The sequence below is a fragment of the Canis lupus genome, chromosome 26 (assembly GCF_011100685.1).
Source record: "Canis lupus familiaris isolate Mischka breed German Shepherd chromosome 26, alternate assembly UU_Cfam_GSD_1.0, whole genome shotgun sequence".
NCBI lineage: Eukaryota > Metazoa > Chordata > Mammalia > Carnivora > Canidae > Canis > Canis lupus.
In genome coordinates this window covers 1,945,825-1,972,102 of record NC_049247.1, presented here as the reverse complement: position 1 = coordinate 1,972,102, position 26,278 = coordinate 1,945,825, and the positions used below count along the sequence as shown (strand labels likewise).

Sequence of the window (26,278 nt, the reverse complement as noted above, 5' to 3'; positions counted from 1 at the left end):
GTCCTTTAAAGTCTAATGGGCCCTCTTGCAGCTGAGCAGCCTGCTACTTAGGGAAATGCCACTGCTACTTAGAAATGCTGATTTCTTTTCTCCTTGGACATGAAAAGGCCTATCCTTGCCAGGGCCCTGTATTAGCTCTTCCAAAGTGATTAACTAAGCATACATTTGCTTATTCATGAATCATTTTAGAACGTTGTTTCAGCATCTTGTGATTCCATCACAAGCTGGACCACCTTTTACATTTGTAACTTTGGTTTATAATAGGCAGTCTCACTATATTGTGGTGGGGGGTGCTAACTGTCCTGCTCTGGGCCCCACACTGCAGAAACCTAGACCCATTAAGAGTCAGAACCACAGCCTTTTAATAGGAGAGCTGCACTTCATCACCCTGCCATACACCCTATGAAATCAAGTGGTGAAACAGTGTTCCTTGTGTTAATGAACACATGTGTATGTATGGTTTTTGTATAGACAATTTTGAGAAAGAATATCAGTAGTGCTGCATTTTGAAGAATCAATTAGAAGACTGGAACATCTTTTGTTTATGTATCCAAGTATCTATTACTTTTCTGATATAAGATGTGTTACTTTTCAAGATGTCTGATGAGAATTCATTTATGGGCATTCATTTCTTTTAAATTTACAGGATTTTATCCACTTTCTCTAATCTAGATGCCTGAGTTCTTTTGAAACTTAAAATATTTGACTTTCAACTGTGTTCCACATACAATAAGATTTGCTGAAGCTGTTTTAAAAACACTTCCTTATTGATGCAGTCCTGGAATGCAAATAAAATTGTGGGAAGTACTTAAGTACTTCTTAAACATGCTCTGTATTGATCTTTATTAATAATTTAACAGTTGTGCATGAATTTAAATGCTATGAAACTCTATCCGTCATCTCTAAAAAGCTAGTATCTAACTTTATAGGAAGAGTCTCTGTGAGGATTAAATATTACCCGGAATAACAAATGCAAGGCTCTATTTCATAACTTTTCACTGCTTTTGTAAGGATTATATCTGAGAAGTATTTGTCATAAATGTTCAAAGTATCTACTAGGTTTTAGAAATTGATGTTTAACAGATTTATTCTTAATGAGAGACCTTGCTTCAGACCATGATTTTCATTCTGTATATGGGGTGTGGATACGTGGAGGGCTCTGAAACAGAGCAATAGTGAGATACGGTTTTTGTTTTTAACCATTCTAGCAGCTGCATGGAAAGAGATTCTAGACACACCTTGGAGATGCCACAGGTCTGGTTCCAGACCCCTGCAATAAAGCAAATATCATAAAAAACAAGTCAGATGAATTGTTTGGTATCCCAGGGCATTATAAAAGTTATGTTGAGGGATCCCTGGGTGGCGCAGTGGTTTGGCGCCTGCCTTTGGCCCAGGGCGCGATCCTGGAGACCTGGGATCGAATCCCATATCAGGCTCCCGGTGCATGGAGCCTGCTTCTCCCTCTGCCTGTGTCTCTGCCTCTCTCTCTCTCTCTCTCTCTCTCTCTCATAAGTAAATAAATTAAAAAAAAAAGTTATGTTGATATTACTGTACTCTATTTATGCAGTAGCATTACATCTAAGCAACATAAATACCTTAATTTTAAAATACTAAGAAATGCTAACCATTATTTGAGTTTTTAGCAAGTTTTAATTACTTATCACAGATCACCATAACAAATATAATAATAAAAAAAGTTTGAAATGGTGTGAGAATTACCAGTGACATAGAAATGAAATGAGCAAATGTTGGAAAAATGTCACCAGCAGGCTTATTTAACACAGGATTGCCAGAAACCTGCAGTTATAAAAAATGCATTATCTGTGAAGCACAATAAAATAAGGTGGGCATATAATTATCTAGTTTTCCAATTTTGTTCATTCTGAAACCTGTCCTTTTTACAGATTGACAGATAAGCTTTGGCTAAATATAAAAGCTATACTATGTGTAGAGAGGGAAACAGACTTCATCATTGTTTACATTCAGAAACTTGCAGTCAGGTTTTTGTATCCAGAACTGAATTTTAAGACAAATTCCATTTTTTCAGGATAAACGCCTCTATGACCTGTTGTTACTAGCTTGGATTCAGTATGTTTGACCTGTATTAGTTAATCACCCAAGACCAAGGCTACTTTCAGTTGAAAGTCTCTGGGATAAAAAGCTCACCAAGGGAAACAAAACAGCTATAGATTTAAAGGATTTTTAAATAGAGCCTCTGAATATCCTGAGGTACGAGAATCAACATATTTAGCAAACACCTTTAAAGAGCTTTATAAATTACATTCTCACAGAAAACTTACTATATGCCTGTGAAGGTCAGTTTTTCAGGTAAGGAAGTTGAAGCTCTTGTTAGAATAACTTGCTTCCAGGGTGTATCAGGAACCAATATTTTGCTCAAGCCATTGTTCTTTCTCTAACAAAGAGATCCAGAAGTTGGCATTTCCGGGCTAGTCCTGGCATTTGTGGTCAGAAACAAACTGGGCTTTTCAATCGTTTTGTTCTGTTGTCCTGACTTCTGTCATTAAGACTTAGTTTTGGCTATCACATCCAAATTCCAGGCAAGATCGGCAGGGCAGGGGGTACAGAGAGCAGAAAAGCTGGTTACTGACTCCCTCCCAAGGCACTTTCCCAGAGGTTTGATCCAGTAATTTCTGCATAAATCTCTCAGGCTGTCATTCCCTACAGGGAAGGTGGAATTCTAGTCTGTTAGATACATGACTCCCTAAATAAGCTATCTTTAAAAAAGAAGGCTGAGAGATTGGGAAGTAAACTGAAGTCTCTGGTACTCATGTTACAGTTGTAACACTGGATGACAAAGCCCACGTTCGTTCTTTGAGCCACATCATGCTATCAATAGGAGATACTTCTGCGTGTTGTACAAATGGAAGGATTTAATTTTGGGTATTATAACCAGCTTTTGAAACCATATGAACTTCTATCCCAATAGTCCATAGGGTATGCACAGAATGATTCCATCTGTTCTGATGTTCGTAGGGGAATTAGGAAATGACATTCTAGATCTTTACACGTTAAAACCTATGAACTACCAATTCCTATAGCTATAATTTCATCATAAAGCTGTGAGAAATACTGCTTATTAGGCCCTTAGGTCCTTATCAGAACTTGGAGAATAACGATTTCTTAGTCAACAAGCATGCTCCTGAGTTCTTGAATCCCAGGCCAGTTGTGTTAGTCTTTTACAGGGATATAGGTCTTATAGGGGAGCATCTAAGTTTGGCTGGGGCAGTGGCAAGAACAGCTTAATAGAAGTCCTGGCTAAGCTACTCTGGCCAAGCAGATACCCAAGACATTCTGATGGCATTCCTGTATGTTATCTGTGGCACCTCTGTAGCTTTTGGGTATCATTTTGTGAATTAATACCATTCTTGATTTCATGTTTCATGTTACATAGTATATCATTTTTTTTTAAGAGCTCCAGATATCTGCTGGATTTCAGGAGTTATCATTAGCAGAGAGGGGAGGTCGTCGTAGAGACTTTCATGATCTTGGTGTGAATACAAGACAGAACCTGGACCATGTTAAAGAATCAAAAACAGGTGTGTTAATTACAAAGACTGTAGTTTCATGTGATTACTTTTCCAGTTAAACAGGACACTGAATTGAAGCCATTTATTTTACATGTTTATTTATATGATGCAGTCACAGAGAGAGAAGGCACATTTGGTCAGGATCCTGCATGGCTTTTCCATTTCCCTCTCTCTTTTGGATTTGATGAAATAGGTTATTGTTGTCCTCAGCTGCACTGAAATGTTCTATTAAGTGTTATATTACTTTTTTTCTTTTAAGACTTTGCCATAGAGTGTAGCCTGGGTGGCTGAGCGGTTTAACGCTGCCTTCAGCCCAGGGCATGATCCTGGAGACCCGGGATCGAGTCCCACGTCAGGCTCCCTGCTTCTCCCTCTGCCTGTGTTTCTGCCTCTCTCTCTGTCTCTGCGTCTCTCATGAATAAATAAATATTAAAAAAAAAAAAGACTTTGCCATAGAGAGGTTTGGTTGGTTCTGTTGTAAATTAGTCTAAGGAGGATTTTTTCTTAAATGTATACTTGTAGGAACTTACCTGGATAGGATAGTCCTCAAAGTCAGATGTCTTAGAACTTCAGTGTCAAAAAAAAAAAAAAAAAAAGGAAGAAGAACTTCAGTGTCATATGCTGTTCTTAGCCTTTTGTTTGCAGAACTGTGTCTACTTTGTCATGGTAGGAAAGATCTCAAGGAAGAATAAACTCAATACTATGTTAATCAAACGTGACTCGCTTTTACAGGTTCTTCAGGTATTATAGTAAGGCTGAGCACTAACCATTTTCGACTGACATCCCGTCCCCAGTGGGCTTTATATCAGTATCACATTGACTATAACCCGCTGATGGAAGCCAGAAGACTCCGCTCAGCTCTTCTTTTTCAACATGAAGATTTAATTGGAAGGTGTCATGCTTTTGATGGAACAATATTATTTTTACCTAAAAGACTACAACACAAGGTTATTTTAAAATATTGGGTTGGGGAGAGGGTGATGATAAATTTCCACTTCAGAGCAGAACTGCCACAATCTAGGGTAGCTTTTAGAGAAACTCCAGTGATGGTCTGGTGATTATGTGTGTAATGAACCCGGGGAGCTGGGGGGGCTTTGGCATTATTGCTTCATTCTCAAATCCACCTGAGTACTTGATGACAATTATAATGAGCCTGTAACCACTCTTCTCATAGTCATTCTTTTTTAAATTTAAAACCTTTCTATAATCTTCATTGTTGCCTTACTAGCAGGAATTATGTGATTGGTGTTATTAATTTCTTTTAATAATTAAAAGTTTGGTTTTCCACTGCTTTGGCTCAGGTTACCGAAGTGTTTAGTCAGACCCGAAATGGAGAGCACGTGAGGATAACAATCACCCTTACAAATGAACTCCCACCTACATCACCAACTTGTCTGCAGTTCTATAATATTATTTTCAGGAGGTATGTTAGTGTTTCCTTAACATTTTACTCAGAAAAATTGAAAATCTAGATGAGTTGAAAGACCAGTGAGGTGAGTCCCTATGCATTAGAAATGCTTACCAGCATTCACTCCTGTCTTCCAACCTTTCAATTTCTAGACTCTTGAAGATCATGAATTTACAGCAGATTGGACGGAATTATTATAACCCAAGTGACCCAATCGATATTCCAAATCATAGGTTTGTATGAAGTGGAAGCTTTCTGTTCTTTAGGCTTAATCACAGACTTCAAAAGTGATACTCTAGTTTGAAATAATCACATTTATTACTGTGACTGTTAATGGTACCCTCATGTTAAGTAAACATTTAACTTTGAAATAATAAAGGAAACCTCCACGAATACTCGGATTTTAAAAAAATCACATGCTGTTCATCTGTCACTGCGGAAGCATGAAGAGTTGCCTGACACTGTTTGTATTTGCTCTTAGGGAACAAAATTTATAAACTAATGAATATTGTTTCAGAAGTTCCTGTGGTATATCCGAGTGCAGCCTGCACAGTTTAGGTTTATTATACTAATTACAGATTCTTTTAGTTAGACTGGATACTTTCTCAGGTCATTCCAACATAAAAAATAGTTTAATATAGTGTATGAACTCAGAATGGAACTTAAATGGTTATGCTATTAAATAACCTTTATTGTTGAGGATCTTAAAAAGAGGGGTCTTTATCTGGAACCTCATAAACCTAGAAATAACTAAGTTTACTCCGTTCAAGAACTTTGGTACTTTAGACCCAGTCATTAAAGGAGAAGAACACAACTTGATACACAGAAGCTGTTTGGATGATTCACAGGGGCCACTTCAAGCTCCCATTCTCCCATTGGCAGGTTGGTGATCTGGCCTGGCTTCACCACCTCTATCCTTCAATATGAGAACAACATCATGCTTTGCACTGACGTGAGTCATAAAGTCCTTCGCAGTGAAACCGTGTTAGATTTCATGTTCAACCTCTATCATCAAACAGAAGAACATAAATTTCAAGAACAAGTTTCTAAAGAACTAATAGGTTTAATTGTTCTTACCAAGTAAGACTGCTTTTTAAAATACAAAATAATCATTTTGCAAATCTTTAGATACTGTGGCTTTCTAGTCCATTCTTTTAGAAAGTAGAGTTTATAGCAGAGGAGCAGGAATTGCATGAAAATGGGGAGGGGTGTTCATGACCTTTCCCAAAACACAAATTCTCAGGGGGAGCACACTCCTTTGAAAAGGACAAATATCTGATGACTTCTATCCTTTTTAGTCTTCATTTTATTTTCTAGTAGTACTTTACTCCCCTGTCCCTCTAGCATGGTCTTTAGAAGTTTTCCCTTTCTCTTCCCATGAATGACATCATGTATTACTGAGTGATTTCCAAGTTTATTTTCTTAGAGACTATGTACTATCTACATCTAGCTTCTTTCTAATAATAATTCTACAATTCTAATACCAATAAATGTCACCTATTCCACAGGTATAACAATAAAACCTACAGGGTAGATGATATTGACTGGGACCAGAATCCAAAGAGTACCTTTAAGAAAGCAGATGGTTCTGAAGTCAGTTTCTTAGAGTACTACAGGAAGGTAAGAAGATAATGGTGACTTTTTTTCATGTGAAGTATTTAGGCCTTAGGAAAAATGTGAACTATCTTCAGTAGGATTTGCTTGTGCACATGCAACCAGTTGCTTTGAAAGCTGTATATAAGGACGCCTGGGTAGCTCAATGGTTAGCGCCTCCCTTCAGCCCAGGGTGTGATCCTGGAGTCCTGGGATTGAGTCCCACATCGGGCTCCCTGCATGGAGCCTGCTTCTCTCTCTGCCTCTTTCCCATTCTCTCTCTCTCTCTCCAATAAATCAATCAATCAATCTAAAAAAAAAAGCTGTATATAAATGTATTTATTAAGGTAATCATAGCAGTTTAGCTCATTACCACATGAGAAGTGCTTGATCCCGGTTCCTTTTTCCCAGTAGAATGAAAGATTGTGTTTGATTTTAAGCTTGTGGGAGGACAAACAGGTAGGGTAATTAGTGATAAACAATGTGAGTTTACTGCCATATTCTGTAATGAACACTTCTTTAACCTCACCCAAGGGTGGGGTTAAAGACAGCTAAATCTTAGCATCAAGTTGCACTAAATCTGCATATGAGTTAACTCTTTTTAAAAATTTGTTTAAATTCAATTTAGTTAATATATACTGTATTATTAGTTTCAAGGGTAGAATTTAGTGATTTATCAGTTGCATATCACACCGAGTGCTCCTTCCATCATGTGCCCTCCTTCATGCATATCACCCAGGTACCCCATACTCCCAACCCCTCCCCTCCAGCAACCCTGTTTGTTTCCCAGAGTTGAGTCTCTCATGGTTTGTCTCCCTCTCTGATTTCTTCTAATTGCATTTTTCCCTCCCTTCTCCTGTGATCCTTTGCCCCGTTTCTTATGTTTCTCATATAATGTGAAACCATATGATCATGGTCTTTCTCTGATTGACCTATTTCACTGAGCATAATATATCCTTCAATTCTATGCACGTTGTTGCAAATGGCAAGATTTTTTTGATGGCTGAGTAGTATTCTGTTATATACATACATACACACACACACACCCCGCATCTTCATTATCCAGTCGTCTGTTGATGGACATCTGGGCCCTTTCCACAGTTTGGCTGTGGACATTGGTGCTATAAACATTGGGATGCCTGGGTGGCTCAGTGGTTGAGTGTCTACCTTTGGCTCAGGTCATGATCCTGGGGTCCCAGGATTGAGTCCCACACTGGGCTCCCTGCAGGGAGCCTGCTTCTCCCTCTGCCTGTGTCTCTGCTTCTTGCTGTGTGTGTCTCATGAATAAATAAATAAAATCTTAAAAAGAATTGAGGTGCAGGTGCCCCTTCAGATCATTGCATTTGTATCTTTGGGTAAATACCCAGTAGTGCAAGTGCTGGGTTGTGGGGTAGTTCTATTTTTAACTTTTTGAGAAACCTCCACACTTCTCTAGAGTGGCTATACCAGCTTGCATTCCCGACAACAGCACAAGAGTGTTCCTCTTTCTCTGCATCCTTACCAACATTTGTTGTTTCCTGAGTTGTTAATTGTAGCCATTCTGACAGGTGTGAGGTGGTATCTTGTTGTGGTTTTAATCTGTATTTCCCTGATGCTGAATGATGTGGAGCAATTTTTCATGTATTGGCCATTTGTATGTCTTTGGAGACATGTCTGTTCGTGTCTTCTGCCCATTCTTGACTGGATTATTCTTTGGGTGTTGAGTTTTATAAGTTCTTTATAGATTTTGAATACTAACCCTTTATCTGATAAGACATTTGCAAATATCTTCTCCCATTCTGTGGGTTGCTTTTTAGTTTTGTTGACTGTTTCCTTTGCTATGCAGAAGCTTTTTATCTTGATGAAGTTGCAATAGTTCATTATTGCTTTTATTTCCCTTACCTTTGGAGACGTGTCTAGCTAGAAGTTGCTGCAGCGGAGGTCACAAAGATTGCTGCCTGTGTTCTTCTCTAGGACTTTGATAGATTCCTGTCTCACATTTAGATCTTTCATCCATTTGAGTCTGTTATTATGTATGATGTAAGAAAGTGGTCCAGTTACATTTTTCTGGATGTGGCTGTCCAAGTTTTCCCAGCACCATTTGTTAAAGAGACTGTCTTTTTTCGATCAGATGTTCTTTCCTGCTTTGTCAAAGAGTAGTTGACCATACAGTTGAGGGTCCATTTTTAAGTTCTCTATTCTGTTCCATTGATCTGTGTGTCTTTTTTTCTGCCAGTACCATACTGTCTTGATGACCACAGCTTTGTAACATAGCTTGAAGTCTGAGATTGTGATGCCGCCAGCTTTGGTTTTCTTTTTCAACATTCCTCTGGCTGTTCAGGGTCTTTTCAGGTTCCATAAAAATTTTAGGATTGCTGTTCCAGCTCTATGAAAAATGCTGATGATATTTTGATAGGGATTGCATTGAATGTATAGATGGTCTTTGGTAGCATAGACACTTTAACAATATTCTTCTAAACTGTAACCGTGGAATGTTTTTCCATTTCTTTGTGTCTTCCTAAATTACTTTCATCAGTTTCTGTACTTTCAGAGTACAGATCCTTCACCTCTTTGGTCAGGTTTATTCCTAGTTATCTTACTGATTTTGGTGCAGTTAGTTGTAAATGGGATCGATTCCTTGATTTCTCCTGCTGCTGCTTCATTGTTAGTGTGTAGGTTAACTCTTTAACTTTCGTTTTACATATAGATAAATCCAGCTTATTTCATCTAGGCTAGATCAGTTTATTGTGTGATCTAATACTAGTTTTGTACAGATGATCCTAGCTATTTGTACAGTAATCATTGAATTGAAAAAACAACAGAGGCAAACAGGAGCAAGACAGACCCACTGCTGACTACAAGAAAATACAATGTTTATATCGGAACACACACTGACATAGTTGTTCAGTGATAAGCAGAGCTTACCTGAGTCCTTAGAAGGCTGCATTTCCTTTGATACACTTTATTACAAGTGCAGGAGTAGTATTTCTAAAGCCCTTATCAGTTAAAAATCTTAACACTTGTCTTTAAAATGCTGAGATTTATCTTTTTTCCCCCTACTTTCAGTACATTTCCTTTTTCTAAAAAGCTGAATAAATCAGCTCATATATTTGTATCCTATGTCAGAGTACACATCTGACTGGTGACTTCGAAATGTCTCTTTACTGGTTGTCTACTACTGCCTGAGCTATAGCTGCTCTGCTATGAATGAAAGGATCAGATAATCCTCTGGGGGAAAATGTTTCTCTGAGAAGCCACATTAAGAGCTGCTCTTATTTTGAGCAAAATGAAAACAGGCCATGGGCCATCTCAGCTTGATTTCTCTACTGCTATTTTTACCCCTCTTAACTCTTTGAGGACCCCAGCCATTTTTAACTGAAATTCCTTCTGGGTGTGAGTTACTGTGAGAAATAATAATTTTTCTGTGATTTCCTAATCCCTGTCAGGATGAGAAGAGACGGTGTGTATCAATAGCAGTTCCAAAGGAGACAGCCATGGAAGGTTCAGTTTCAGCCTGAAGCCAGGCCAGGGGAGGTTCTCCTTCTCTGGTAGTGAGTCTTACATGTCAGCTTATTCCTAAGTGGCCAACTGCTTGTTGACCTACATCAGGTTCTGCCTTGAGCCCCCAGTTACTCCGTACTAACTTGTTAGGTGATCTCTAGGCTCATCTGGGCTAGGACTAGAGGTGTGCTGTGTTCACAGTTCTTGGGTTTCTAGCTGTAGCCCAGACCTGTCTAGGCCTGCTTGTTCGCAGTAGTCACACATCTCAAAGTCCCCTTCCATGGGACCAGTGCTGAGTGTGTTCTGGCCCCTCACCTGACCCCTGTGCAGTACTCTTGATCAGTGCAGGGACTATGCCTTCCATGAGGGCAGGGATTTTGTGGTTTATGTACCTCTAGCTGCTTAGGAAGGCACTCAGGTGTCTGAATGAGTAGTTAAAACTTCAGACCTGCATGCCTCTTCTCGTGTGGTGCTACTAGTGGCCTCACCATCTGAGATACTGCCGCCTCCTCCTCCTCCTCCTCCTCCTCCTCCTCCTCCTCCAGTGGCTGCCCTCTTCAGTGCAGGGCCCCGTGCTCATTCAGTCAGTCTCATTTCCCATTTCTCCTGCTTTCTGACCCATTTTCAAACTCCTGTGGATCTGATGTTACTCTTCCACCCTCAGTACTGATGTGCACTGATGCATGTCCAGTGAGACCCTGAGTGATGTAGCCCTTGCCTGTGTGTTGGTGCTCACCTTCTCTCTCAACCCAGCCTCCTCCTGCATGCAACACTCTGCACGCCTGACTCATGCTCTTAGGCTTAGTGTCGGCTCAGATGATTTCTGCTAGAAGACTTCTCTCTTACATCCAGGGCTAACTGGGTGTCTTTAGTAGATACAGTCAGTCAGAATGGGGTGGTATTGAAATGTTTTAGAGAATCACGGCATTCTTGGGACTTCCTAGTAGAGATGCAGTTTTAGTCATAAATGATGGGTTGGAAGTTCTACGTTAAAAATCATATTTAAGAACCATTCAGAGTGGGAGAGAGAAGGGCCTTTGAAAGGGAAGATCATGGTCAGTTTTTAAAAGAAAAGGTTTGACAGTAATGTTAATCACAAGCTCATTTCTTAGATGTAGGGAAAGATGTTGAAAGAATTGACAGGTTTTTGTTTGGGCCCTAAGAATATAGGAAAGGCATCCCAAAGTTTTGTATAACAGGGAAGCATGCATTAAAGGCCCATTGGCAAGATAGGGCAGATTTAGGAATTCATCTGACTCTACTCCCACACTCTTGCTGCTCTGTGCACCCAACAAGTGACGTGCAAGGGAGGGGCCTGTGAGCAGTTGTATCTCAATAAAGAAGACAGTGTGATAAAATCAGTAGTGCAGGCACAAGGAGCAGGGATCAGATAAGAGTGTTCGTGAAATTTTCTTACCCAAAATAGAAAAGTTAACTTTTTTCCTGAGTGGTTGGTAGAGTCTATATAGGACAAGGTCAGAACAGATTGGAATTCATGGTCTCTTAGTTCCTGAGAACTAAGAGAACTAGGTGGCCTGGAACTTGGCATAGGGTGGGAATATGGAACAGAAAGTACTTCCTCTGCTGCTGAGTAAGTGGCACTAACAGAAGGGCCATCATGGTACTCATCCCTGTGTGCTACTGCATGCAGATGTGTGGCTCTCTGAAAGTAAAAAGAGCCAAATTAATCAGGATGTTAAAAGATGCCAGGAGAAGAGGGTACAAGAGGATCTCTAGAGAACACAGGGCCAGAGATGAACCGAGATAACACAGGGAAGCCTCTTGTTCCAGGCGCACAAGCCATCTCATGCATACATGAACTCACAAAAGTCAGCATTTTTTGTCTTTTTACCAGTTGTGAAACTTACCTTAGTGAGTGCTTATGGGGAATCTTACAACTACTGAGTGGAGGGGTGCCTGGGTGGCTCAGCCGGTTAAGTGTCTGCCTTCAGTTCAGGTCATGATCCCAGAGTTCCAGAATCGAGCCCCACATTAGGCTCCCTGCTCAGTAGAGAGTCTGCTTCTCCCTCTGCCCTTCCCCCTCTCATACCCTCCCTGCCCCCCAAAAATAAAATCTTTTTAGAAAAGACTACTGAATTGAAATCCAGCTTCTACCAAATGTCAACATTTTGTAAAAATTTTTCGTAATTAAGAATATTCTCTGACATGGAAACTCCTTCCTTCTCCCCATGTACTGCTATATGTCATAGCAAGACTTGTTTTCTATACCACTTCTTGCTGTAATACTAGTAGTCTTGGAGGAATTCTGTTGTGAGGACCCAGAGTTACGTAGGCTTCTGTTTCTAAACCAAAATATCACAAAATTAAGTGAACTGTGACTAGAACTCAGAATTTAGATGGTCGAGAACAGTGAGGCTCTTAAGTCTTTAGGAAGAAAGTTGATGTACTCAGTAATACATGTAAATCACAACCTGTTCTACCAGGATTAAAGATGCACTTTTTAAGCTTTGCTTGGATACTGATACCAGCCTTACTATTGGCATCAATTGTCAATTTAAAAAAAGCAAATCCCTGTTTTGGGCCCACTGACCTATAACTAAAGGCATTTACATGAACAGTGACACCTTCTTTTTATAACTAGCAATACAACCAGGAAATCACCGACTTAAAACAACCTGTTCTGGTCAGTCAGCCTAAGAGAAGGCGTGGCCCTGGTGGCACCTTGCCGGGCCCTGCGATGCTCATCCCCGAGCTCTGCTATCTCACAGGTACTGCTGTATTTGGGCTGCTTCCCCTGCCTCTACCTCTTCTCGGAGTCCTCACAGCCCCCCAGAAAAGCCCTTACTGCTGCCTCATTCCCCTTGTCATTTCCCTCACTCTACACTACCCCGCACTCCAAACGTTTAGATGTGATCCTTGTTTCTATAATCATATACCTTTCAACATTTTATTTGAAGGTCTAACTGATAAGATGCGTAATGATTTTAATGTGATGAAAGACTTAGCTGTTCATACAAGGCTGACTCCAGAACAAAGGCAGCGTGAAGTGGGAAGACTCATCGATTACATTCATAAGTAAGTCCTCTGCCTCTCACTGGGGCATGGTTTCAGTTTTGTGTTCTTTTCTGTGGGTTGGGAGTGAGAGAAAATAATTTTGTTTTTCTTTTGTGTTTTCAGTATTTGGGGTGGGTTCTTGGTATTTGTGGGTGAGCCCGCTGTTTGTCAGGGAATGTTAAGGTTAAACTCTAGCCTGTGGCCTTTTCTGATTCTTCTATTAGAAAACAGTAATCAAGCAGAAAGTGAAATATTTAAGACAAACCTATTTTCTCTCTAACATGGAGGGATTTACTTTGAAGGGAAGGTCGTTTGGGCATCAGAAGTGTAGGCTAGAGGCTATCCTGAAGGACCTCAGGACATGATGAGGGAGATACGGAGAGCACATCTGTGTGTCCTGGCATCCTCACTACGCTCTCAGTCCTGAGAGAAGTTGTGGGTTGTGCTGGATCTCTATTTGCATATGTCTGGTTTTTCTGCATTTCCTTACTTTGAGTGCCACATTAATATGTTAAATTTACAGAGATGACAATGTTCAGAGGGAGCTTCGAGACTGGGGTTTGAGCTTTGACTCCAACTTACTGTCCTTCTCAGGAAGAATTTTGCAAGCTGAAAAGATTCACCAAGGTGGAAAAACAGTAAGGCAGTTCTTAAAGTTGTCAGTCACATCAGATTTGGGTCTGGTGCACAGTAAAGCAGGAATAACCCCATTACATGCCAGTCTGCTCTCCTCCTCCCCCTCCCCATTCCTCTCCACCTATCCTTTACCTTCTATGAGCAGAGATACATATGGTCCTCGTGATCATCCGTGAGACTTTACTGAAAGCTGGCTTAATCTGTTTCTAAGAACTGAATTACTTAAGGTATAGAAGAATCTTATGCGATTGGGTTGGTATTTTGTCTGCCACTAATACAGAAAACTTTCAATTTATCTGGCTTCATTTTTGCCTGGACCATTTGTTTGTAGGGACATAAATATTGTGATGCCTATATATTTTATCTTCAGAAAAGGGAAACAAGTCTTCTAAAAATATTTTTGTATAATTGAAGCACTGCAAGTACCAGAATTTTAAAAATCCTTTTATAGAAAACTACCCTTCTGCCTTCTATGTGTTCTATGAAAAACAACCTAAACATACAGCTCAATGTCTTAACTGCAGTTGTTTTTATGATCCCTGTAGAATTGGTCACAGAATACATCCCTGTGTTATAACGGCTGTGGGGAGGTGGGTAGGACAAGGAGGAAGCACTGGGTTTGTTCCTCTATGAGAAATAGCACCACGTCAGTGTGCTTCAAGTTTGATAGCTTTCTACCTTTCCTGCTTTCAGTGGGACACCTCCATCAAGTTGCTTAACTTTTAAAGCTGTATTTGTTTTGTATCTTTATCATGAGGGAGGTAGCACCTGTCCTTGTCATGTGTTAGAAGATGAAGGAGAGCACAGGCAGCACCAAGGGGAGGGCCTTTTGTGAGAAGCACTCATATGCTAGCTGTGACAGGGTCCCATCATCCTCAGACACCTGACTGTACTTTTCTCCCCTCTTGGGGTGTTTTGTTTATCCATCAAGTCCAAATGGAAGAGTAGTCCCCTAAGGATCAGAATGCCCCAGGAGAACTGTTACAGGCTTATTGGGTTTGTAACTGAGAACATGCAGAGGAATTCACAGTGTCTCTGAACTTTCTTCTAGTTCGATTACAATCCACAATTTGCAGATTGGTCAAAGGAAACAAGAGGTGCACCATTAATTAGCGTTAAGCCGCTAGATAACTGGCTGTTGATCTATACTCGAAGAAATTATGAAGCAGCCAATTCATTGATACAAAATCTATTTAAAGTTACACCAGCCATGGGCATACAAATGAAAAAAGCAATAATGTAAGTCTGTCAAGTCATTTCTACTCTGAAAATTGATTAGTAGTCATTTGGTGGGTGTGGGAATGCAAAAGTGATAAAAGTGTTAAACACGTTACCTAGATTATGTTTAAAGATCTGATACAGTTCCCTGTAATGAGGATGCAGAAACGTATTTTAGTAACTAAGAATGGGTGAGAGAACAAGCAGTACTGTTACCCAAATTATTGCTGCTATTCGCATTAGAAACAACCTTTTGCCTAAATGGCCAGTCTTGGTGTTTTGTATTTTATACAGAAGTGTTTCATGTGTGATAAACTACAGGAAATTTTTTATGCATAGTACATTTTTCATTACTTTTTCTGAATGTTGGCTAACAAATTTTCATTCTAGGATTGAAGTGGATGATCGAACTGAAGCCTATTTGAGAGTCTTACAGCAGAAAGTTACATCCGATACCCAGATAGTAAGTAGCTGACTGGTACCTAGGCAGCTGTCCTGGACTGACTTGGTTTAAAAACGGCATTTGTAAATCTTAGAATTTGAGTTTGAAATGTTGTAATTAGGTTCACAAACTGTCCACAAAATATGTATTTTATCTTCATAAGGTAGTTCTCTTAATGCTGGCTTTAGTTGTGTGTCTGCAAGCTTGTTATCTGCATTGCAGTTGGTGTGGGAAGGTGGGGGGAACGAGACCATCTGAAATGTTTTTGGACTCAAAGCCTTTAATTCCATGAAATTTCATGGGGAATAGGCACAAATAGTAAAAGCAATTCGTTGTTCAGCACATGTCCAGGTATGAAGTAATAAGGTGGCAAAGACAGATGCAGTGATAAACAACATGTGAACATGTGTATGTGGCTTTAAACCTAAGAAGTAAATTGGCTTCAACTAATATGTCCCCTTTCTAGCTGTTCATCTCCTGCTCAGATGCCACAGGCAGAGTACTGTCACCATTGTCTGGAGTAATGAAGACACGTAGGATGGCAAAGTGATTTTGTCAGGGGCTAGAGAAGAATCTGAGAGCATTAATTGGAGAACACAGCAATGAGTCCAAGAGCTGGATTCAGCTCTAGAATACAAACTGGGATTAGGCAAGAATGGACTGTTTTCTTTCTAGTGTTTAGATCTAATGGACATAACACTTTGGGTTTAAGGTGTATAGTGGGATCATTTGATATGCGTATATGTTGCACAGTGATTATCACAGCAAGGCTACTTCACTCCTCCATCAACTCACATAATTACAGGTGGGTGTTTTGGTACTGAGAACATTTAGGATCCAGTCTTGAGTACCTCTCAAGTACACAACTCATCGTTGTTAACTGTGTTCACTATGCTGCACAGTAGATCCCCAGAATGTACTCAGTTCATAACTGGAAGTTTGTGCCCTTTGACTGATGTCTTCCCATTTCTAGCAGGCATATGTTTAAGGCACTCTCTTTTGTCCCCAGAATTGTCCATGGACCTGTAAGAAATTTCAGTGTGATCAGGTTCTCAATAATTCTATTTATTTATGAGACAGTGCGCACAAGTTGGGGGTAGGAGCAGGGGGAGAAGGAGAAGCAGACTTCCCACTGAGCAGAGAGCAGCCTGAGCTTTAAAAGTTTGAAATCCATGATCCTAGGTGGGTGGTGAGCAAATGAGAACTGTGAGAATGGTGGAAGACCTGTTTGTCCACCTGTAGGTTATTGCTAACTTGTTCTGCTCTATTCCCTATCTTGAAGTTATTCCAAACTGGTACTAGAGCATGTTTAGCTAAGTCCTTATGGTGTTCAGCTCTGAGTTGTTGGCCTCATGGGGTTTCTTTCCATTATTAGCATCTATCCCTGAGGTGAGTGGAGGGAACAGTATCTAGCAGTTTACGTGGGGCTTGTCAGCTCTGTGGCAGAGACAGTGTTGGACAGATGTTTTACATCCAGTGGGCGGGTTTGGTTCCCTGTTCTCTTCCTTGAACCTCACCATCAGCTTCCTGATTCTTTGTAAAGAGAACATTTTCTTGGTTGCAGGTTGTTTGTCTGTTGTCAAGTAATCGGAAAGACAAGTATGATGCCATTAAGAAATATTTGTGTACAGACTGCCCTACTCCCAGTCAGTGTGTGGTGGCCCGGACCCTTGGCAAACAGCAAACCGTCATGGCCATTGCTACCAAAATCGCCCTGCAGATGAATTGCAAGATGGGAGGGGAGCTCTGGAGGGTTGATATGCCTGTAAGTTTAAGTGGTGCATAAGTTTTCATTGTTTGAGAACAATGGATTTACTTTCTAACTACTGCTGGTATTCTGTTGTATCTAAAACTACAATATTTTTGTTAAAGCTAAAGCTGGCCATGATAGTTGGCATTGACTGTTACCATGATACCACAGCTGGACGGAGGTCAATTGCAGGATTTGTTGCAAGTATCAATGAAGGGATGACCCGGTAAGTGCCAGTGGGGGGTGGGGTGATGACTCGTTAGCTGCTGGATTATGGGCAGGAGCAGGTGGGGGTGCAGGGCCCATGTTCTGGGGGTCTGTGAGGTTTGGGCTCTAGGATTCTGTTCCTTGCTTCTTTTCAACCTGTTGACTTCTCTTACATTAGATAAGCAAGAAAAGTAGGGAAGTAAAATAAGTAGCTGCCCTGCTGTTTTCAACTTTGTTCATTGGTCCTTAATCTATAGTAGATTGCATTTCAGGCTGTTTTATGATTGGGGGTGGGGGAGGGTACATCTCATTAAATGCAACCATCTCTAAAACTTCTCTAATAATTTTTATTGACTGCTGAAATACAAAGTTTTTGTGTTGACTTTATTTTGGAAAACCCACTTCATTTTACCCATTTTACTTGTGTATCAACATAGTGCATCACCTTTTAGTGCTTTTCTTAGAACTAAAAGAATTGCCAAGGGGCACCTGGGTGGCTCAGTCAGTGAAGTGTCTGCCTTTGGCTCAGGTCATGATCTCAGGATCCTGGGATCAAATCCGCATCAGGCTCCCAGCTCAGTGGGGAGTCTGCTTCTCCCTCTCCTCCCTGCTCATTCTCTCTCTCACTTTGTTTCTTTCAAATAAATAAAATCTTAAAAAGAATTGCTGAGAATAGGAAAGGATGGAAATTAAAGGTATATTGACGTGTGTTGCTAATGGGTGTGTTTCAAGGTCTTGTAGCTTTTATAAGAGTGAAACCTGTAATAAATGACTTCCAAAGAACAGAGCAAGAAGTGTGATCTGTGTGTACTAGGTGTAAATCTACAAGCTCTCTCTGGGTATTAGTTTAAATTTTATTTTTTCCTCAGCAGGGGAAAAAGAATGTTGATTTATAATAAGTTTCATTTGTGATGTTAGGTGTATCTTGTTATTTCTGCTTAAGATTTCATAAAGTATTGGAGATATTAGCAGTTATCTTAAAAGGGGTTAAACATTAGGAGCTGCTGAGAGAGAAATAAATACAAAGTGCTCCAAAAGGTACAACCTGATCTCATTCTCACCCTGGTCCTGGTCTCTCCAAACAGCTGGTTCTCTCGCTGTGTATTTCAAGATCGAGGGCAAGAGCTTGTAGATGGGCTCAAAGTCTGCTTGCAAGGTTAGTCTCCGGGAGGGTTACCGTCCTGTTGTCTGAATTGGGGTCTCCAAGAAATTATCCTAAAGTTACATTATTGAAAAACGTGCCCAGAATTTGGTAGCAACACACCATTTTGTTCTGTGCTAATTTATTTAAAACTTTTCTGGCTTTCTTTCAGCTGCTCTGAGGGCTTGGAATAGCTGCAATGAATACATGCCAAGTCGAATTATTGTGTATCGGGATGGTGTAGGAGATGGTCAGCTGAAAACACTGGTTAACTATGAAGTACCACAGTTTTTGGATTGCCTAAAATCTGTTGGTAGAGGTTACAAGTAAGCATGCAAACTGCAAAGCATTTTCTCTTATAAAATTATACCTTTTGTCTTTCAAATTAATTAGTTCCTTGGTGCAAGGGTGAGAACCCAGCCTCAGGAGTGCAGGAGGCTGGAGGGCGTGGAAGGGGGGAGGGGCCAGAGGTGCAGAGAAGTCCTGAGAAGGGTCCCTCCTTCCAGGGAGAGAAAAGACACATGGAGATACCTTTGCCGATTCTCTGCCTGCCACTTTTCTCACCTGTAGCCTTGAGGTGTGGGGAATCTGAGATTCTGGTACTTCTGTAGGCATCCACAGAATTGGTTATTAGAATAAATTCCAAACCATATTAATTTACTCTTTCTCGATTTCTTTGTCCAACAAATACTTGTTTAATTTCTTTGTGAGCTTGGTTGAACTGATAACTTGATCTAGGGAAGATGATTGCCATGTGTCTCGTCTCCTGGGAGATGCTGTACCTTGTTGCTACTGTCTGTCGGATTGTGAGCAAGCTGAGGGTGGGGGACTGTTGTATTAAGAGCTTATTAGTGAATTCATAAAGATTAGTGAAATCATAAAGGTTTGTGAATTTGATTTTTTTCTTCTTTTTTTTTGTGAATTTGGTTTTTAAGGATACTTAAGAAATCCAACAGGCCTGTTTGCACATACATGTTGCAACACTGGTTATTTTTGTCAGACCTTTTCAGCCAGCATTTGGTATTGTAGAAATGAGGGATTTTTGAAATCCATTGACTTTATCTGAGCTTAGTGTGATTTGGGACCTGTAGGGCAAGCATTAAGTGCTTGCTTCTTATTTCTAGCTGAACTGAAAGGTATTTCCAAGGCTTCTGTGGCCAGATGCTAAGTGTTGATTCTACACATTTCTTAAAATTAGTTTATTATGCCAGTAACTTCTCAGAGAAGTCAGGGATGTTTCTATTTCTTTTGAAGTAATTGTGTTTTAGATTAAAATGCTAACAAGCATTTTCTAATGTTTTGGAAACGAAAGTTTAATGTTCTTTTCTGTCTCCTTTAAAAAACTTAATGCTTGTATTTTCTCACTAAAATAATGTTACTGGTTTTCTTTCGGTCTCTGAAATTTTGTAAACCTTGTTGGGTGTGTTTCTCAGAGTTGGAAGTGCTGTCCACACGAGTGATGTGGTGTGGCCATAGGGGCAGGGGCAGTCCAACGTGGTGGCCACTTTCTAGTCTCCTCTTTGTTCACTGCTTTCGCCTCAGCATCATCCAGCCTCAGTGACCTTTTCTACACACCTAGAGGAGAGGGAGTTTTCAAGAAATAAAGAGTAGAGGTTATAGGGCAAGCTCCTTTTCCAGTCTTGAGCTGAGCTGTGTGTCTGATACGTGGGAAATGTTCCCTGTGACCATGGCGGTGCCTGCATGTCTGCTACTTTGAGTCTTTTGAGTCCTTTGGGCTTGGTTCCCAGAAGCAGTGGCAGAAATTGCCTTTGAAGAGATGGTGGCCCTGGTGAGTGTTTGACCAGAGTCCTTCTCGGTGTCCAGCACTAGTATGGGGTGGTTTCCGTGGCGGCTACTGGGGCTTACCTGCCCAGTTCCCACTGAGGCAATGGGTAAACTGTACAGGGAAGTGGTTTCAAGTTGCGGCCTGAACGAAAGCATAACCAGCTGTCCCAGGAAGTGGATTCCATGGTGTGAATTGTGCTGTACTTGGTGGCTGCCAAGACCAGTGATAAAGTGCAGGGTGTCCCAGGAGTAGAGGTGGGTTCATCCCAGCTTTGCCTTCATCTGTGAAACAGGGAAGCAGGTAACCAAGGGGGTATCAAAAGGAATAAACGGGAATAATTAAATATTTCATGCAGTACCCAGTAAGTACTCAATAAACGGTAGATAACTTATCCAGAAAAAGCTTGAAATTGTGTAGAAAATAAAATAATATCCAAGAATTATTCCTCACTTTGAAGAGCTGCAGTTTGGATGTAAATATTTGTAATTGTTCTTTGTTTGAACAATATATTTGTTTTTTAATTGAAATGTTGATGTCAGCTTTTTACAAAAAAGTAAAATGGATTAGTTGATTTAGGATATTAGATAAATCAAAAACGTCACTTCTTACTTACAACCTGTCTTTCTGTCCTGACATTTCCTATGTTGTTTCTTGAAATATCAAGAGAACTGAAATCCACTTTGTCTTTTGGCTCCTGAGACTGACTTTGTTATATCCAGAGCTACAGTAACTGGGCAGTAATAGACCTCCGTGGGTAGATGGTGATATTTCTAAAAATACCCTCTGCTTATGTAAAATCAGCCCCCTATCCCTTCTGGATTTGATTACTCATACCATGAGGGAGCAAAATTAGATTTATCATTGAACAGAAGTTCCCTCTTCAGGGTCCTTCTGACCATTTGTCCCAACAGCATATTGTCAACTACCTCCCAAGCCAGACCAGATCCCACTGCGTGTAAGCCCTCTGTGTCATGTAGTTTGAAGTCAGGTGTATTTCTGCTCTGTAAGAGCTAATGTTCCAGGTGGGAAAAGGCACAGGAAAAATGGAGGCATCGGTACTTCTCTCAAATGTCTGATACACTCCAGCACACTCCTGAGTACCTTTCATATGCCAGCCCACATACTCCAGGGTGTGCTTTTGAAATGGACCGTTCAGAGATGGTAGAAAAGGTGTGAAAGGTATTCAAGCCCATGTGTGCTGCCACCTGAAGAGCTGTCCTCCAGAGAGCCAGAAGGCACATAAAGGGCCAACAGGTGGCCTCTGGTGCTGCGCTGGGTGCTCAGGGGAAGAGAGTTTCATCATGGTATATGGAAACCAGCTGGATCGGGCAGTGGAACGCAGAGGGGGATGCAAAGGGTACATCCTCTGCCAGCATGTGGTGGGGCCCCAGGAGGAAGATGGGAGACAGGGGGCCCCAGTACTTCGTGAACCAGTAATGCTGGGTTAGACTTTGACAGTGCTCCACCTAGCTTCCCTACCAGCCAGTTTATACTTCAGATCTTATTTTCCACCTAGTACAAAATGCCCATTGAAGAGTGTTCCAAATTGTGCGCTTTGAAGCATGCTGAATCTGTCATTTCTGTGTGCCAGGTGAGCAGCATGCTTGTCTGTTGATGGAACATGTGTGTGACCTCATGTCACATGCCGTCCTGTTCTCTACCCACAGTTGACTCCTGGTCCCTGTCTAAGTCTGTACAAGGTGTGGAGTGTCCCTTCATAGCTTGGACAGATACTCTGCTTCGAAAGGGAAAGGGTTTTTTTCTTTTTTTTTTTTTTTAAGATTTTATTTACTTATTCATGAGAGACAGAGAGAGAGAGAGGGAGAGAGAGAGAGGCAGAGACACAGGCAGAGGGAGAAGCAGTCTCCATGCAGGGAGCCTGATAGGGCACTCGATCCTGGGACCCAGGATCACGCCCTGGGCCGAAGGCAGGCGCTAAACTGCTGAGCCACCCAGGGATCCCAGGGAGAGGGTTTCTTTTTAAATGGAGTATGTGAATGTGAATGTCAGAATGATTGAGTGCCTGGAAGCATGACAGACTCCATGTCATTACATTCATCATCATCACCTTTAAGCCCAAGACTAACGGTAATTGTGGTGAAGAAACGCGTGAATGCCAGATTTTTTGCTCAGTCTGGAGGAAGACTTCAGAACCCACTTCCCGGGACGGTTATTGATGTAGAAGTTACCAGACCAGAATGGTAAGTTCTATACGATTACGTGGAATTGTTTTTTGCTTTATCAACTTCAACATGTTTACTTTTTCTCCTATTTCTTATAAAGTTTTCAACTAGCTTGATCCAGTAATAATAATAAAGCCTATGATTTAGTATTGCTAAAGCCTGGGGGGAATAGGTTTTCATGTAGTTTTTCTGGGAGAATAGGGTTATTGTCTGTGGCACTGATTAGACATAGGGTAAGAATTGCTACTGTAGATTGCTTTTGTATTTTTTTTTTTAACATGTGACCTCATCCAAAGATTGTTTCCTAGTAAAAATGTTGAGATTGGTAATGCTTTGTTATCCAGAGGTCAAAAAGTTTCATCTGAAACACAGCTGCAGATAAGGAGCTTCTGAGTAGTAAACAAAGCTTTTTATGTAGCCTGGAGCTACACTTTGCCATGGAAAAGGCAGCTAGCTAGGATGTCTGCAGGCACACTGGGGCCGCCTGCTGATGGTGTTCGCACCCAGCAGCTATTGGCTGCTGAAACTGGCTCCTCAAAAACACTATGGGGTGAGGCCTAGGGGGTAGGGGATCCTGGTGCTGCTGAGTAGTGGCTCCTCTGTCAGTCCAAGTAGTGCTGCCTTCAGGAGAGCACACTGTTAGGACCATTCTTCTTTTTCAACATGTTGGAGCTTTTAAAAAGGCAGCTTTAATTAGGATAAATAGTGGGCCTGGGTGCAGAGCTGCTAATGCAGAATGCCCTTCCTATACAGACCTAGAGTAAATGAGACTTTACAACACTAACTTTATGTAGATAAATGGTAACACAGATTTTAGTTCTCTTTAGTCAGTTCTGTTAGGTGACCATGGATGGAAATTACTACGTTGAGATGCATTATCTTGGATTTCTTTTCTTTAAAAAAAAAAAAAAGGTTTTATTTATTTATTCATGAGAGGAGACTTTTTAAGATTTTATTTATTTATTCATGAGAGACCGAGAGAGAGGCAGAGACAGAGGTAGAGGGAGAAGCAGGCTCCCTGCAGGAAGCCCGATGTGGGACTCAATCCCAAGACCCTGAGATCATACCCTGAGCCAAAGGCAGACCTCTGAGCCACCCTGTCTTGGATTTCTGTCTTTTTCTCAGGCAGGTGTTAGTTATGGCAGTGCCAGAGGATTCTACTAGTGGGAAAATCAGCTGTGGGAGACAAAGTGGCTAAGATGCTAACATAGAAAGTTCTTTCCTGCAGGACCCTCTAACCACTCCGAGTGACCCCATGGCTCTTCTACTAACACTCCTGCTGTGCTAACTACAGCTCAGGGCAGACATTGACTGGGAGACAGCTGACATAAGATTGGGTAAAATCCAAGTGGAATTATGAAGTATGAAAACACTTCATTACTTTTTACTAGATGCTGTTTAAAACTTAGCTGCTGATGCTCTGCATGCACCTGGAGAAGCCCACTTGTAGGGACCAACAGAGTCCCATTAGCTGCCAGTACTCTGGACGCTAATGTGCCTGAGTCGGGGAACTGAGGGTCTGACTCTAGCCCTGTTGTGATCTCTCTATGGTTTGGGCCAAGTGGCTTAATGTCTCTGAAACCCTCCTTCTAAATCAAAATAATCTGTTCTGTATCAGTTGTGGTGTTCAGACTTGTCTAGTTTCAGCAGAGCCAGCAAGTTGCACAGGTAATTTCTTTATAGCTTTATTAGGTCAGATTACAGTATCTCTGGATTGATGTGTTATTGCTGCTTCAGAAAGTGGGAAGAACAGATGTCCTGTTCCTCTGTTTGCATTCCTGGTATCTGCTTTACCGTTTGGGTCCTGCACTAGTTCTGCTTCTGTCCCTGGGGCCTCTCAAGTCCTCTAAGAATCTGCTTTGCATCCTTTTTTTTTTTTTTTAATTTATTTTTTATTGGTGTTCAATTTACTAACATACAGAATAACCCCCACTGCTTTGCATCCTTGATGATGAAAATGAAGCATACTTTTGTTACCGTGGGAACAAGAAGGGGAAAGGCTCTAGGGCAAAAGCATATTTTGGGAATGACAGTGCCTGAAAGGAGAGCTCCTCTACCTTCGCCCACTGCTGCTGCCCTCTAGGACCTCTGTGGTCTGTGAGCCACACCGGTGTGCCCTAAGGCGTGCAGGTGGACAGCTGTGAGTGCCTCGCCTACACTGCTGTAACTGGCGGCCTGGGCATGTGTGGAGTTCCCTGAGGTGTCAGTGACAGATAATTAAAATCTAAGTAATAGTGATTTCTTAAACATCTGTCACACATAAGCATTCCAGAATAGTCCATGAACAGCAAGTGTCATGGATGTGAAGGAAGCACATTTCATCCTGAAGAGGTTAGGTTACATGTGAATACGAGACCTCTCCCTGTGAGAAACTGGACCCATGTTAACCTCAGCTTTCAGACGGATGAGCCTCCCATCCATGTGGCTTTTCTCTTATAATTCCAGGTATGATTTTTTTATCGTGAGCCAGGCAGTGAGAAGTGGCAGTGTTTCTCCCACACACTATAACGTCATCTATGACAGCAGTGGCTTGAAGCCAGACCACATACAGAGGCTCACATACAAGCTGTGTCACGTCTACTATAACTGGCCCGTAAGTGTGTTTCCCTAGGGACGTGTACTCACATATGTGAGCTTCACTTTTCAAAAAAAGGAGTTACTGTTTTCAGAGACTTTTAAAGTTAATATTGAGATGTGTGATACAGGAGACCAGATCGAGAGTAACAGCCCTGTGTTTCTTCCACTAAAGGGCGTCATTCGAGTCCCTGCTCCTTGCCAGTACGCCCACAAGCTGGCTTTCCTCGTGGGCCAGAGCATTCACAGGGAGCCCAACCTGTCCCTGTCCAACCGCCTGTACTACCTCTGACCCTCAGGAGACGACGAAACGCAGCCGTTTCTTCTGTTGGAAGTTGTAACTTTGGGATTTTTTTTTAAGTTTTTTTTTTTTTAGCTGTTACCTTTCTAGATGAAACTTGGGAAGGGAATTAGGTCTGGAGTCTCGTGTGTAGCATTTCTGCTGTGACTGGCTTATAGGTAAAAATTAAAGTTTTATATTTTATCTTGTTTACTTCTCAAATATGTTGTGAGAATTTTTTGTTTTGAAAAAAATGTGCATACCATACTTTGTATTATAAACAAACTTTCTTAAACTATTTGAAAAGTGGTAATTTACCTGAAAGTACTTTCAGGAGTGAGCAAGTCCTGCTTTGTAAACCTACATTAATTAATCTTTTTGAAATATTCTTAATTTAAAGGAGATAAAGGCATAAAAGTGGGAAACTCACTACAGCTGTAAGGTAGGGTTTTATTTGGGTTTATTTTATTTGATATATTTTAAAGTTATAAAACTGCCATTGAATAACTTACACAAGGTGTGGGAATGGTAGACTCTATGAAGAAGTAGGCTGATTTTTTTATTTCATTTTGGGGCTAGGTGGTATGGGGGTTATTAGAAGAAGATGGTTGAAAAGTTTTAAATTTCTGTCCAAAGAAACATTTTAAGACTCTTTAACAAAAAGAGGTCAGTAACCTATATTAACATTACTATTTATTTTGTTTGCAACAGGGACATCCTTCTACTTGTTATAAAATAAAATAAAATTGGATCGTCACCTTATCCATGAATAGTGTAGTTTGTTTTTACTGAAAGTGTATGCATTTTCTTTCCATTTTTAAAGAATTCTTTTGAATGCTGGAGAGCTTGCTCTTTCAAAAGGATACAATTCCATTTATAAAAGCTAAATTGGCATCACTTTTGAACTTCAGTGTTCATAGTACAAGAATTGAGAGCCCAAGCTTGTAAGGAAATGCAGACTGAGCAGGACATTATCTGGAAGTTGATGATTGTAATTATTCACATGTACGTATTTGT

At 40.9% G+C, this 26,278-nt stretch overlaps 1 protein-coding gene across 4 annotated transcripts in view; it reads left to right on the top strand.

The window, feature by feature from the left end:
• PIWIL1 (piwi like RNA-mediated gene silencing 1) overlaps positions 1-26,023 on the top strand; it is a 31,086-nt gene extending 5,063 nt beyond the window's left edge. For 2 of the 4 annotated variants that reach the window (XM_038574729.1, XM_038574730.1), the window contains exons 4-21: positions 3,432-3,557; positions 4,281-4,495; positions 4,850-4,971; positions 5,109-5,189; positions 5,839-6,036; positions 6,465-6,576; positions 12,632-12,758; positions 12,948-13,065; positions 13,568-13,682; positions 14,732-14,919; positions 15,289-15,361; positions 16,905-17,105; positions 17,213-17,316; positions 18,383-18,453; positions 18,611-18,764; positions 22,300-22,425; positions 24,853-25,000; positions 25,157-26,023. In XM_038574729.1, the coding sequence (XP_038430657.1) occupies positions 3,432-3,557; positions 4,281-4,495; positions 4,850-4,971; positions 5,109-5,189; positions 5,839-6,036; positions 6,465-6,576; positions 12,632-12,758; positions 12,948-13,065; positions 13,568-13,682; positions 14,732-14,919; positions 15,289-15,361; positions 16,905-17,105; positions 17,213-17,316; positions 18,383-18,453; positions 18,611-18,764; positions 22,300-22,425; positions 24,853-25,000; positions 25,157-25,273 (2,396 nt within the window). In that variant the 3' untranslated portion in view covers positions 25,274-26,023. The remainder of the gene's footprint in view (positions 1-3,431; positions 3,558-4,280; positions 4,496-4,849; positions 4,972-5,108; positions 5,190-5,838; positions 6,037-6,464; positions 6,577-12,631; positions 12,759-12,947; positions 13,066-13,567; positions 13,683-14,731; positions 14,920-15,288; positions 15,362-16,904; positions 17,106-17,212; positions 17,317-18,382; positions 18,454-18,610; positions 18,765-22,299; positions 22,426-24,852; positions 25,001-25,156) is intronic. The other 2 variants (XM_038574732.1, XM_038574731.1) reach the window with 2 other exon arrangements.
• Positions 26,024-26,278: the final 255 nt, after the last annotated feature.